The sequence below is a fragment of the Telopea speciosissima genome, chromosome 7, assembly GCF_018873765.1.
Source record: "Telopea speciosissima isolate NSW1024214 ecotype Mountain lineage chromosome 7, Tspe_v1, whole genome shotgun sequence".
NCBI lineage: Eukaryota > Viridiplantae > Streptophyta > Magnoliopsida > Proteales > Proteaceae > Telopea > Telopea speciosissima.
This window is the reverse complement of record NC_057922.1, coordinates 28,572,239-28,585,784: the sequence shown is the minus strand read 5'-3', so window position 1 is coordinate 28,585,784 and position 13,546 is coordinate 28,572,239. Positions and strand designations below refer to the sequence as shown.

The window sequence follows — 13,546 nt, the reverse complement described above, 5'->3', positions numbered from 1 at the left end:
ATGAGGTCTTCCTTGCCGACCCAGAGGTCGGTCTTCACACCTCACGAATGAGGTCTTCCTTGCCGACCCGGAGGTCGGTTATTCTTCTAGAAGTTTCTAACTGTTATACTACTGTCATGATGGATCGTCTTTGTATCTTTTTTTATGCAATTTCCCATAGACTGCGCCAATCTATTGCCGCAAGATCTGGTCCGAGCTCTCTTGGGTCCGAGCTGACCTGCACAGAAGAACATAAGAGGCTAAGGAGTGCCGGCCTGAGCTGGCAGAATAGCTTCGATGCCTAAATTAGATCTCGCTCAACAAATAATCTCCAAGCAGAGAAAGGATGAGCCCCTTTACATGTATGGTACTTGACTATTTATAGGGTTGAGCTTATAGATTGTCATAGGTGTTTAGTCTATGCTAGATCATTGTGCTGATCTCCAAGTGTATAGGTGGAGCACCTCTGGTGCGGACACCTATCCCAAAGAGTCATGCGGATGGCATGACCTTAAGTCATGCATGATGCATGACATGGTGAAGTGATTCCATCCTTAGCTTGTTGATTGATGTGGAGACATGATAAGATCGACTCGGTTATGGCATGACCGATCTGATCATATATAAACGGGCCTTCGTAGACTCTTACTGATGTTGTTTGATTCTGACTTGCACTTTATTGTTTTTAGTTTGGCTTTAGTTTGGCTCGGGTCAGCCTTACATCGGGTCGGCCTAGAGTCTGATAGTTGTAATGAGCTAGATGGATGATCTGAGGGTCAGTTCATGTTAGAGCTAGGTGGATGGTCTAAGACAGTTTGGGTCGGCCTCATCCCAGATGTCACCACAAGTCATCATCTCACTGGTCGATAATAATTTGGTTCATCACCTCCAAACTCATTCATATAAGATCTTAGGATTCGTTGAATGAGCAATGCAGAAGTACTAAATTTGCAAACCTAAAACTTCAAATCATTGGAACCCGTTAGCCGCAAGAAATAAAAAATGAAAGAAGCCGTAGAAACCAGAGATCGAGCTTCCTCCACGGTCTTAGAAAACTGCCGCTTAGAGAAAATTAACCAATTCAAAGAAACAAGTTTTTCTTCTTCAGGAAAAATAAAACAAGAGTAGAACATAATGGAAAAGGGATATGCAAGAGAGAGAGGAGGAGAAGGGACGGTGATGTAGCGGCGAGCAGGATTGGGTTGCAGCAGGTGGTGGGACCAATGGGGTTGCAGAGGACGAAGAAGAAGAAGGAGGAGAAGGGATTGTGATGTGGTGGGGTTGGGTTGCAGAGGAGGAGGAGGAGGAAGAAGAAGAAGAAGAAGAAGAAGAAGAAGGGATGGTGATGTGGTGGGTCCCATTAAGTTTATTTTAAGGGTAAAATTGAAAAAAATAAATAATTGAGTAATTAGGTTAGTTATAAAATGTTTTAGGTACCTCAAACACAATATGTGAAACATTGGGTACTTAAATTACAATTTGTTAAAACGTTAGGTACCCTAGGTGCCATTTACCCAATAATAATAAGGGCAAAATTGTCTTTTAAAAATAAAACTAACAGAGTTAGTACTCAGGGGTACAGATGTAATTTATGAAACCTAAGGGGTGATAGACGTAATTGTTTGAAACCTCAAGGATGGTAAACGTAAATTTTCCGTTTATCATTATGTCATTTTATAAAGATCATATTAGTTTACGCATTTTTTAATACATATGTGAAATGATAAGATTTATCCTCGTTGAAAAAAATAAATATGTTATATTAAAATAATAAAATATGTATGATTACAAATTATTTGAGACATTAAAGGGTGTCGATTGTCCCATTAAATAAAATAGATTACATCCAACTTAGTGCAACTTTGGATATTTTTGTAGAGTAAGAAATAAGAATTATTACAACCTGACCTATGATTGGCAAAATTTTAATTGCTTTGCATGAAGATACATGATCGAGCTTTCTTGTGGCTTGGGGTTGAGTGGCCATCATGCTGCGCTCAACTGGCATGCCGCCACATGGATTCCATGCCAATCAAATGGTTGATAGACGAGCTCAATTTAAAATTCAAAATTGTCGCTCAAAATTAAAAAATGACCGGCCACTGAGGAGTCATCTATCAACCATTGGATCGACATGAAATCCACGTAAAGGCCTGTGAGTTGAGCACAGCACGATGGCTGTTCAATCTTGAAGATACACCAATACAAGTTGTGGGTCAGGTTTTGAATAAGTGAAGCAGTAATTAAGAGTATGTGTGAGAAAACTCACAACATGAGCTTCGATGTCTGGTTTTTTACACCATATCTTTTGAGGTTGAGATTGGACAAAGACTTTGCTAGTTGAGATTTCAAATGATATATTAAATTTCATTTATTCTTTGTTAGACTGGTCATGCATATAAGACAAGGGATTAGAGAGGAGATTAGGTTATAGTGTCGTTTATCCACTCTCCCTTTATTTATTTAATTCCTACGATTTAATAATATAAGTTATGTATTTTTCTTTAAAGAGGGATCATCATGTGATGAGGGCAGTTTTCATATATGAAGATTGACCTTTTCCAATACATTTTTTAAATCAATCTAAAATAAGCATAAATGTGATGCAAGTTTGCTTTAAAAAATATAAAAATGTCATCTCCAAATAATAGGTGGTGAAGAGTGTCTCATGATTTTAATACTTTATAGAAGTTTTTAGTCAAATTACAAAAACAAAGAAAATTTGACAAGCCTTCCATTCTAATAATTGAAAAATATAGAGACTTAATGGGTACTCATGTCCTCTCGACAGAGAATTAGATGATCAAATGCAGATCCATTGACTTTTATTTTGAAGGTAAGCTATACACATTTCTCATTCAAACATAAATTTTTTTTCTAAGAGTGCAGGAAGGTATCCCATTCAACCTTATCATATGTCTTGAATATATCAATCTTGACGTCATGTTGCCATTCTTTCTCTTTCTATTTTTCGTGTAATGTATAATCTCATCTGGTATTTAATCACATTATTTGAGATTTCACCACTTTTGATAATGGTTGCCAGCTAAGGAGATATAATTTTTTTTCTATTTTTTTTTTGGATTATAGACCTCAATCTGTTTGGCAAAATTTTTTAAATGAATTTATAAATTACATTACAAAGATGATTAGCCTGTAAAGTTTTTGCAATGATGGTATGTCACGTTGAGGATTTATTTGATTAAGAGAACCATCATAAGTCAAATCCTGGTGGTTCGCTACTCCCTTGGGAGAATTGTGTCAGGCACTTGATCGGTGGTTCAAGTCTCCTTAGCGACCTGGTCCACATTTAATTGCTTTCCAAGAAGTGGAGCCTTTGGGTACCATATTTGACCCCTTGTGGGTCCCGTCATTGCTTCCTTGTGGGGTCTTGTTGAGGTTGATGGCCGGTGGGCCATTGAATTGCACCCAAAAAAAAAAATTATTATTTCTCACTTGACTTACCAAGAAAAACATTATTTCTCACGTGAAAGGAATAATAAAAGATTCAAAAAATTAAGCTAGATCCTTTACTCATACATGGCACCGGATAGAAGTGTCAACCTATCGGGCTAGTCAGTTTTGGTCGGGTTCAATCGGTTTCACCAAAAAATTTTTTTTTTTTTGGTAAAAAACCTTGCAATTAGAAGAACAAAATATGTACATAGTTTTCAGCTTGTGCATATTTAGCTAAGTTAAGCGCTATGGCCATACAAAATCTATCTCCTTTTTTGTCAAAAGAGATATTGTGATCTAAATTACTTATATATATCAAGTCCTTAATGAGGTACCAAGGCCAGGGAGATGTGGTTAGAGATGGAAGAACATCGGTGATCTGTTGGTTGGAGCACCACACTTCTTTTATCTTCAACCCCATGCTGGTAGCATGATCTAGGCCAGACCTAATATTGAATAGTTCAAGTTCCAAAAAGTGGTAGATGTTATGTATCCTGCTGCAATTAACATAATCCTGCCGTCTAGCAAAAAAATATACGACCATCCTGCCACACTTACTCCCTCCGGTAGCTTATGGGTAGTACATTGTAGAGAGCCATGGACGAAGCTTTTGACCTTGCGCAGGATCCTGATGGGGGAGTAAGCCACCAGTGGTTGATTTGGGTGGTTTTCTGGGGTTCCCTGCTGTGAAACCACCTATCCTCGTTGTGCCTCCTAGGCCTTACGCTGTGGGTGCCAAGCAGGGCTTACCGGAGATCGATAAACTGCCTTCCCCAGTAAGAGATGGCAGTCTTACTCGCATCAAGATTCCTCAGGCTGCTTACTTGGCGCAGCTATCCAAACTTAAATTTTCACTTTTGGGAAGAGTGAATTTCAGATTCACGTCAATGGACAGAGTCTGAGTTGCTATGAAGCGATGGGGTTTACGTGAAGATGTCAACCTTCGTTCTATTGGGAAGGGTTTCATCATCTTCAACTTCGAGAATGAAGATGACATGGTTGCAATCTGGAGGAAAAGCCTGATACGCGTGGATGGCCAGTTGCTACGCTTTCAACCGTGGCGAAAAGATTTCACTACGCAAGAGCAAGTCATCACTCATCGTTTACAATGGATTCGGCTTCCCCATTTGCCACAGGAGTACTGGCATGAAGAAATATTATTGTCCATTGCGAAAGCAGTGGGTAGGCCTATCACCATTGACAAGCGAACTAGGGACTCCTTCTATGGTCACTTTGCAAGGGTCTGTGTAGACGTGGATGAATCCATTCCCCGAGTAGAGGAAGTCTACGTAGAGCGTGAACAAGAAGGAACCTCTGATCTATTTGTTTTTAAACAACCAGTAATTTATGAAGATCCCCCTACGCGTTGTCCGGTGTGTCACAAGTTTGGACATCGACGTGAAGCCTGTCCGGATCAGAATTTGGAGAATACAGAAGAGACGGGTGTGCCTGGTGCAAATTATGTAGATCAAGCGGTGGCTGATCACAAAAATCATCGGCGATCCAGACGTCGGCGACGATCCTCAGAGCAGGGCATGAAGGTGAACAACGGTGCACAGATCTGTGGCGAGAATCTTAGTGACGTACAAGCACCCAACTTGGAAAAGGCGCATTTAGAGGAGTCACCTTGGGCGGTTATACATGTGTCTCCATCTCATGCATTCTCTAATGCCATGCAACATGTGGAAACGGCTAAATGCACGGATATTTTGGGGCAATCCAATTCAGAATTAGAGAAAGATTCCAACCCTCTTTTGGTTTCCAGAGTTGGTGATTCTCTCTCCATCAATATAGGAGAGGGTCGTATCCCAGGCGACGTATCCGGTGAACCCTTATCGGGTGAGGTGGCAGCATCATCGAACAACTCGATCAGCTCTATTGCGAACCGCAGGGGGGAAGGGGGTTCATCCACCTTAGTTTCTTGTTATGACCAAGGTCGCACTGCCGTGGTTACACATGCCAATCTAGACCGTGAGCAGCCTGTCGAAGGTGCACCATTCCAAAGGGTGACGAGTCGACGTAACTCCAGGGAGAAGCACATCCTTCAGGAAAACATTGTCACTGGCTCTCGTAGACGGCTGCAAGGAATGCAGGAAGTTTCATTGGTGGAGGGCATTCTTCGAGAAGCCGAAGGTGAGGGCACCTCTGCAGGGGGCCACACTCTCTCTAGCTCACCTCTCCTATGCAGTGCCTCTTCTGGAACATAAGAGGAGCAGGTAATCAAAAGGCACGTGCGCACCTAAGAGGCCTTGTGAAGGAGACACAACTAGATTTTTTGTGCTTGGCGGAGCCTAAAATTGGTATGGATAAATGCCCATTAATTTATTTTGCTAGTTTGGGTTATAATGCTGAGGTAATTTCTAATAGCCATAGGGAGGGGGTGCCCAACTTATGGTTGCTTTGGAGGCTAGGTGTTGCCCGACCCTTGATTACTTTGATTTCAGATCAGCATATCACTGTTCAAGTGGAGAGGGAAGGTATTAAAAGCTTTTTAACTTTCATCCATGCAAGCTGCAAGTTGCCTGAAAGCTGTGCGTCACTCTCTCTGGATCGACCTTACTTCTATTGCAGAATCTTCTAGGCCTTGGCTGGTCATGGGTGACTTCAACACCTATTTGTTTGCATCAGATAAAATTGGGCCGGGTCGCTTCAGTTTAAGTTCGGCCGAGGAGTTCGCTGCCATGATGGACTCTTGCGAGCTTTCTATCATCCCTTCTTCTGGGCATAAATTCATATGGTCCAATAACAGACAAGTGGGAAATGTAAGAGCAGTTCTTGACCGAAGTATTTGCAATGATGCGTGGTGGCAAGCTTATGAAAACTGCTGGCAGCAGGTGATGGTTAGAGGCCCATCTGATCATGCACCTATTTTTGTTACTTGCAAGGCGGTTCAGCGTCCCCACAACACACCTTTTCGTCTCCAACGGTTCTGGTTAGAACATGACGAGTTCAAAGCTTTAATTGAAAGAGCATGGGCTGAACCTATTCGGGGCTCCCCTCTTTATGTGGTTGCCGCTAAGCTTAAATGCTTGAAGGCCCCTCTCAAAGAATGGGCTAGGAAAGTTTTCCCCCACATTGATCATGAAGTAGCCAAGACAAAGGCCAGCTTAGATGAGGTTCTATCTCTTATAGAAGTGGAAGGTTTATCTGATGATAATTTCAACAAAGAAAGGCTTGCGAGAAAAGAATATGATAAGGCAGTGCTGCTACAGGAAAAACTTTGGAGAGAAAAATCTCGAGAAAAGAGAGTAAGACTTGGGGATAGGTGCATAAAATACTTCCACCTCTCTGCTAAAATCAGAAGATCTATGAACGTCATCAGAGAGCTTAAGCTAGATGATGGTAGGACCCTCTCCAACTTTGAGGAGATAGGGGAATGCTTTGCGAGCCACTTTGAACACTTCTTCAAGTGTGGGTCCATCCAGCGAAAAGATGACATGCTTGCTATTTTACCTAATTTGGTCACTGACAGAGATAATGAAATGTTGGTTCATGTCCCAACAGCCTAGGAAATCAGAGCTGCTGTCTTTGATCTTGACCCCGCTAGTGCCCCAGGTCCTGATGGCTTCCCTAGTGCTTTCTTCATAGTCTGTTGGGATATTGTTGGTCCTGATGTCTGCCACGGCATGCAAAACTATTTCAGAGAAGGAGTGGTCACGAAAGGCATTAATAGCAATTTTATTAGCCTCATTCCCAAAGTGGGTCAATTTCGTCCAATCTGCCTTGGGAATTTTTTCTTTAAATTAATCCCCAAAATTTTGGCTACCAGATTATCTTCTGTTCTTCCGAAATTGATCTCGGTAGAGTAGGGTGCCTTCCAACATGGTAAGGTGATTCATGACAACATTGGAGTAGCTTCGGAGCTAACCAACATGTTGCATGCAAAGTGTAAGGGAGGAGGACTAGCCCTAAAGTTTGACATTCAGAAGGCCTTTGATACCCTTGAGTGGGATTTCCTCTTTGATGTGCTCATGGCTTTTGGTTTCTCAGAGTTGTGGATTTCCTTAGTGAAGCAAATTATGCTCTCCACTAAAATCTCTATTCTGATCACTGGAGGTCCAGTTGGATTTTTTTAATGTGGAAAGTGGGCTTCATCAGGGAGACCCCCTCTCCCCTCTCATGTTTATCCTTTCGGAGGAAGTGCTTTGCCGAGGTATTGGAATTCTCTGTAATCAGGGGATGATCTCTCCCCTTCCAGGCCCCCGTCAGGTATCTACTCCCACTCATCTGTTATATGTTGATGATCTTTTGATATTTATGAGAGCAGATCTAAAGGATGTTAAAAATTTAAAGAAGTTCCTAGAAGATTATAGCCAGGCTTCTGGACAGCATATCAACCTTTCAAAAAGCAAGGTCTTCATGGGCAGAGTTACCGCGCAAGGAAAGACTGTTATCAGTTCTTCAGATTCCTACATGCACTTTTCCTACAAGGTATTGGGTGTGGAGCTGCTTAAGGGGCGGGTCACTAAAGCAAATGTCTTGCCCCTCCTTGACCACTTCAAGAAAAAACTCTCTTTGTGGAAGGGTTGCCTTCTACCTCTAGGGGGGCGTGTTGAATTGTTTAGATTGGTAATTGGAAGTATCCCAATCCACAACTTCTCAGTTTATTATTGGCCAACGACGGCAATTGAAAGCATGAAGAGATGGACTCGAAACTTCATCTGGTCAGGAGAATCAGATAAATCCAAAGCCATCATAGTCAGGTGGGATGCCCTTTGAAAGCCAAAGCATGAAGGCGGTTTGGGCATTAGGCGCCTTAGGGAGTTAAACCTGGCCCTTCTAGCAAAATTCACTTGGGCCATTAGAAGTGGAACATCTTGCAAGCAGCCTTTATTCGAAGTAGATTGGTTAACAAGGATGGGTCCTTGAAGAAATATGTCAACCCTTCTACAATTCTTACAGGTCTTAAAAAATTTTGGAGTTTCGTTCAGGCTGAAGAACGTTGGGTGGTGGGGAATGGAGAGTCCATTCGGTTTTGGTACGACAGGTGGATAGGCAACCAAAGCATTGAAGACCTACTTCAATCGAACTTGATTCCAAACAACCTAATAGCCAAGGTTTTCGATTTTATTGAGGATGATAGATGGGTGCTCCCACAAGTGGAAGTCAGACCCCTACAAGGAATATTGAATAGAATTCAGAGTATGGCAATATTTCCTACAGGAAGGGAAGACGCTCGCTTTTGGGCGCATACCCAATCGGGTTGCTTCTCGGTGCGGACAGCCTGGGAAATATTGAGACACAAGGCAGCCAAGCCGGAGTGGGCTTGGGCTGTTTGGCACAAGCAAATTCACCCCCGGTGTTCTTTGTTTGGATGGAGATTAGCTCACAAAGCTCTTCCCATAGATGCAAATATCTGACGACGAGAAATTCCTATGGTGTCAAGGTGCGATCTCTGTTGGGCTGAAGAGGACTCAGGAAACCACCTTTTCCTCAACTGCAGCTTTTCCACTCAGGTATGGATGGAAGTATTAAGTCTTTTCAATGAAATTTGGAGTGGATTTCCTTCTATAGAACTCTTGTTCTCGTGGTGGCGAAGGAAGGCAAAGGTAGTCTTGGTGGCTGATATATGGAAGGCTCTCCTTATCACTGTCTATCAACAACTATGGATTGTGCAAAACAAAAGGCATTTTGAAAGCCAGAGAAGCCTTCCAAGGAATGTTGTGCAAAGGTGCATCAATGCGATCTCTGATTGCTCTCTCATTACAGGAGTTAAAATCAATTCCGTACAGGAATTAATGCTTACTAAGTATTTTAAGGTGACCACGGCTATACCTAAACCGAGGAGGATAGTAGAGGTTCGGTGGAATCCTCCTCTGTTGGGGTGGTGGAAACTAAACATTGACGGCTACTCCATCGGCAATCCTGGTTACTCGGGAGCTGGGGGGATTCTTAGGAATCATTTGGGAATTTTTAGACGTGGCTTCTCTAGCTTTGAAGGTATTAGAACAAACTTCCAGACAGAGATGGCAGCTTTCTTTTTAGGCATAAGAGAGGCGAAAGAACTGCCGGTGGAGCGCCTATGGGTGGAATGCGATTCAGCTTTAGTGGTCTATGGGATCCTAGCCTCTAACATCTCTTGGGACTTTCTTCAACAGTGGTGGAGTGCTGAATCCTACCTCTCTTCTATACAGTGGCGTGTTACTCACTGCTACAGAGAGGGTAATGCTCCAGCAGACGCCCTAGCTAAGTGGGCAGTCACCAATAAAACCTCTGAGAAGTGGGATGATTTACCAATTTTCATTGCTCGCTCGGTTAGTTGGGAAGCATCAAGCAGACCAAACTACTGATTCTGTTAATGCATTGTGTTACATGTTTCTGGTTGAGTTTTTAATTCTCAACAGCTGAACTGTATCTTGTACATTCTTTCTATTTCTAATATATACTTGCTGACCTTTTAGCAAAAAAAGTAAGAAAGAAAAAGTGGAAATTGTAATCTCCTCCTCATTACTATCAAATACATTGTGGGACAAAAGTGAAGGGGGGGGGATATCTGTAAGTCTGCTAACCAACGATTGACCTGATTTACTATCCAAATTGAATTAGGTTTTTTTGACTCAATAACAGTTTTGTTCCTGGCAGCCCAGATACAATAACAAGTAATAATAAATATTTTAAAGAACCAAATGATATAATTCTTGTCTAACTTGAGAGAGAATCGGTCCCACCAATTTAAGACCCTACACTATTACTAACTATTTAAGTGTTGGGTCTCGTAGATAGGTCATTGATGCACTTTATTTGGTCAAATGATTCTCGATCCATAATCATGCTCATGGTAATCAGGCATTAAACACACTAACTAGCTAATCAGGTTATAAACAGACTAATTGGGCTATAAACAATCGGTTAATGGTGCCGACGGTCTCGGTTGGGTGCTCATCGGGCTACAACCAAATTTTGTTATTGATACTTTTTGTAATTGGGCTAGGCCCGACATCGGGTCATTTACTGACCGGTCGATTCAATATCGAGCTTTAATTAGATGGGCCTACATGTGGATACTAGATTTGACACCCCTAGACTGTTGCAAACTAATCTTAAAATGAGATAAAGTGTTCAAAGCTTAATGGTTTTCATTAGTCCGCTTTAAATGTCATATCAATTCTCACTGGAACCTTGACATAAGGCTTACTATTTGACTGTCTGTCTTTTTCGTGTTTGTATTCGATGGTTTACGATTTGTATCATGTCTTTTCTCCTTAATATATTATTTTTTATTACCCTAAAAATTATTTTAATTAATCTCCACTAGGAAAAAATATTATGAAAAAAATTTGCGTATCAAAGACACAATATCATCTTCCACCAAATGTCAAAATCATTGAAAGAAGCTGGCAGGAAAACCATTCTGGTCCTGATGCCTTGTTCTCTCCTATGCTAAAAATGGCTCCCTTGATTTCCTTTTATGATGGAAGAGATGAGAGTATGATGTTTTCATCCTTTGAGATTATTGGTGAGAAAAAATTATAGGGATCTGAAGGGGATGATGAGTTGAAAAGGTTCTGAAAATAATTTGACAAAATATAACCTATGTCCTTAGGTGCTATAATCCAATTGTTATGAGATGCATAATCCTTAATAGAAGCATGGAAGAATTTGGTGTTCCATTCACCCACAAGCCGTAATTCACATGATTTTTATCTCCATAAAACAATCACCTGCCTTCAATATGTTAATGAATTTTTGGGTTGTTATCCATGTATCGATGGAAAGTGATGTTTCCAAAAATCATAAGATAAGTATTGGTGATCCGGGCACTACTTGGCCAGCATGAACTTGTGAGTAAGGTTTCAAGTTTATAAAACTTAAAAGAAACCAAATGAATTGATTTTATAAATTGGTTTCTGTCCTTATGTGAGGAAGCCTTTTCCGTAAATAATGTGAAAGTCTTAAGCTAATCTTATATAATAAAAAAATAAGTAATAAATAATTAGAACCTGCCGATGAGATTGTTTATGTAGGGAAGGCCTCTTTTAAATCACTATCACAAGGGAAGAGTTAGACCGTGCTTTAGTGTATAATTTTCACCAAGGGTTGAAGTAATGGCTGAGCAAAGCGAATACTTAACAATTTTTTTTATAAACATGACTTCACTTTTATGAATAGATTGACCTTTTCCAAAAACATTTTCAAATCAATCCAAAATAAAATGCCATAACTTGATGTAAGTTTGCTTCGATGATTGGATTTATATTGAAAGAACTATAAAAGCCAAAGACAACTTAAAATAACCCTAGGAGAAGTAGCAAGAAAAGACATGCATAGCTTAGATCTTGTATCAAGTATGGAATCAAATAGAGCTGATTGAAGGGCAGAGATCCATGTAATCAACCCCATTTAATTAACTTAAAATTGAGTTGTCGTTGTTGTTTTGATGAGGAATATAAAAATGTAATGTGCGAGTAATGGGTGGAGGAGAATCGGAGCTTGTCTCACGATTTCAATACCTTATAGAATTTTAGTTCAATTACAAGTGGGATTGTCTAAATGACACATCTATAATTGTTTATTTAGAGCTTGATATATACCTTCTTTTGATTGCACCTTGTTTATTCTCAAAAATTTTCAAGTCAACCGTAAACAAAGAATTTTTTCAAAATAATTTGAAATTGACTTATTGTGATATTATTATAAAACATGTTGCTATACTAAAAAGATTAAAAAGGTAAAATTAAAAATGATTTGACACCTTAATAAATGTCAATAAGAAAATCCCATTACAATAACAAATAAGTCTCGACATGCCTTCCATTGTAATAATTTAAAGATCCAGACTTAGTGGATCTCTATGTCATGGGCTTCTTGATGAGATTACATGACCAATTACAAATCCATTGACCTTCAACCATATTATATGTCTTTGACAAATCAATGTTGATTGCCATGTATCCATTCTTCCTTCTTAATTTTTGGAAAATTGCCAAAATTTATTTAGATGAGAAACTAAATGATAAAACAAGTAAGGTTGACTTTGTTTTACACTTATTTTCTTGTAAAACTACTTGTTTTTATAATTTTTGCTTTCATCTAGTAGATCTAAGAAACTGCTTTTTTTATTTTTTTATTGTCCATTTTCATATAATGTATAAACTTATAGGATATAATCGAAGTATTACTTGATATTTGAGAGCCTTTGATAAAGGTCGTTGACTACCAAGAAGATACACATTTTTATTCAAAATAAATTTATAAACTACATTGCAAAAACCGATTGGTTTGTAATGCTCACCAAAAATACAATATTTGCACGTTTAAAAGCTAACATTTAAGAAGAGGTTGTCTACGTTCATAAGTATGAGAAAATTACTTGGACACCCCTTAGACTATGGTCATTTTGCGTATATTCTTCAACTTTTCAAACAATTACTTGACCACCCTCTGTAGTTCACCATTTCTTTTAAGTAGGTCTAGTCCGTCAGTTTAGTGATTATGTCATCGATTAAATTTTTTATAATGCCTAAACTACCCTTAAAGGGTACTGAAGTGATAGATTGGCCCCCCTTCTTCTTCTTCTTCCTGCAACCACAAAAACAAAAAAAAGGGGCAGCCATGGCTGCTGTTTCAAAAACCATAAAGGGTTTGAAAGTTCTACACGATTACTTGTCTAGGTCTCTCTCTCTCTCTTACACTCTACCTCTTTCTTTGTTCTCTGTTGAATTGGAACTTTGATTCTAGTTTCCCGGCGACATTTGTAGAGACGGAGATTATACGGTTCGTTGCAAGACCATTCATTTGCCAAGATCCAAAGAAGCTACATAAAGCTAAGCAGAGATTGAAGCAAATGTGGGACATGAAAGAATGGTAGAGTAAACAGATCTTCCAAAGCTAAACTACCTTCAATGTATCATCAATGAGACACTTCAATTGTTTCCAACAGGACCACTTGTAATGCCACACCAATCGTCTGAGGATTGCACTATAGGAGATTTGACATACCAAGTGGTACAATCCTGTTTGTTAATGCATGGGCTGTTCACAGAGACCCTAAATTGTGGGAAGATGTTACAACCTTCAAGCCTGAGAGATTTGCAGGGGTTTGAGACCCAAAAGCAAGTGGGTTGATCCCATTTGGTATAGGAAGGAGAGCATGTCCAAGGGCTGGGCTAGT

At 40.0% G+C, this 13,546-nt stretch overlaps 2 protein-coding genes across 2 annotated transcripts; both read left to right on the top strand.

Annotated features, from left to right (window-relative positions):
* Positions 1-4,343: 4,343 nt before the first annotated feature.
* Positions 4,344-5,642, top strand: LOC122668422. The gene has a single exon (XM_043864988.1). It carries the CDS (start codon positions 4,344-4,346, stop codon positions 5,640-5,642), a length of 1,299 nt encoding a protein of 432 aa, XP_043720923.1.
* A 3,139-nt stretch (positions 5,643-8,781) lies between these two features.
* Positions 8,782-13,243, top strand: LOC122668421. The gene is made up of 4 exons (XM_043864987.1): positions 8,782-8,891; positions 8,975-9,689; positions 9,780-9,793; positions 13,114-13,243. Exons 1-4 carry the CDS (start codon positions 8,782-8,784, stop codon positions 13,241-13,243), a joined length of 969 nt encoding a protein of 322 aa, XP_043720922.1.
* The last annotated feature ends 303 nt before the right edge of the window (positions 13,244-13,546 follow it).

What these genes read in the sequence shown, in the direction of transcription:
- LOC122668421 (XM_043864987.1), top strand. Translation starts at nt 8,782, where the DNA reads ATGCAAATATCTGACGACGAGAAATTCCTATGGTGTCAAGGTGCGATC. An exon ending in ACTGCAGCTTTTCCACTCAG is followed by an intron (nt 8,892 to 8,974) that starts GTATGGATGGAA and finishes GTGGTGGCGAAG; the next exon opens with GAAGGCAAAGGTAGTCTTGG.
- LOC122668422 (XM_043864988.1), top strand. Translation starts at nt 4,344, where the DNA reads ATGAAGCGATGGGGTTTACGTGAAGATGTCAACCTTCGTTCTATTGGG.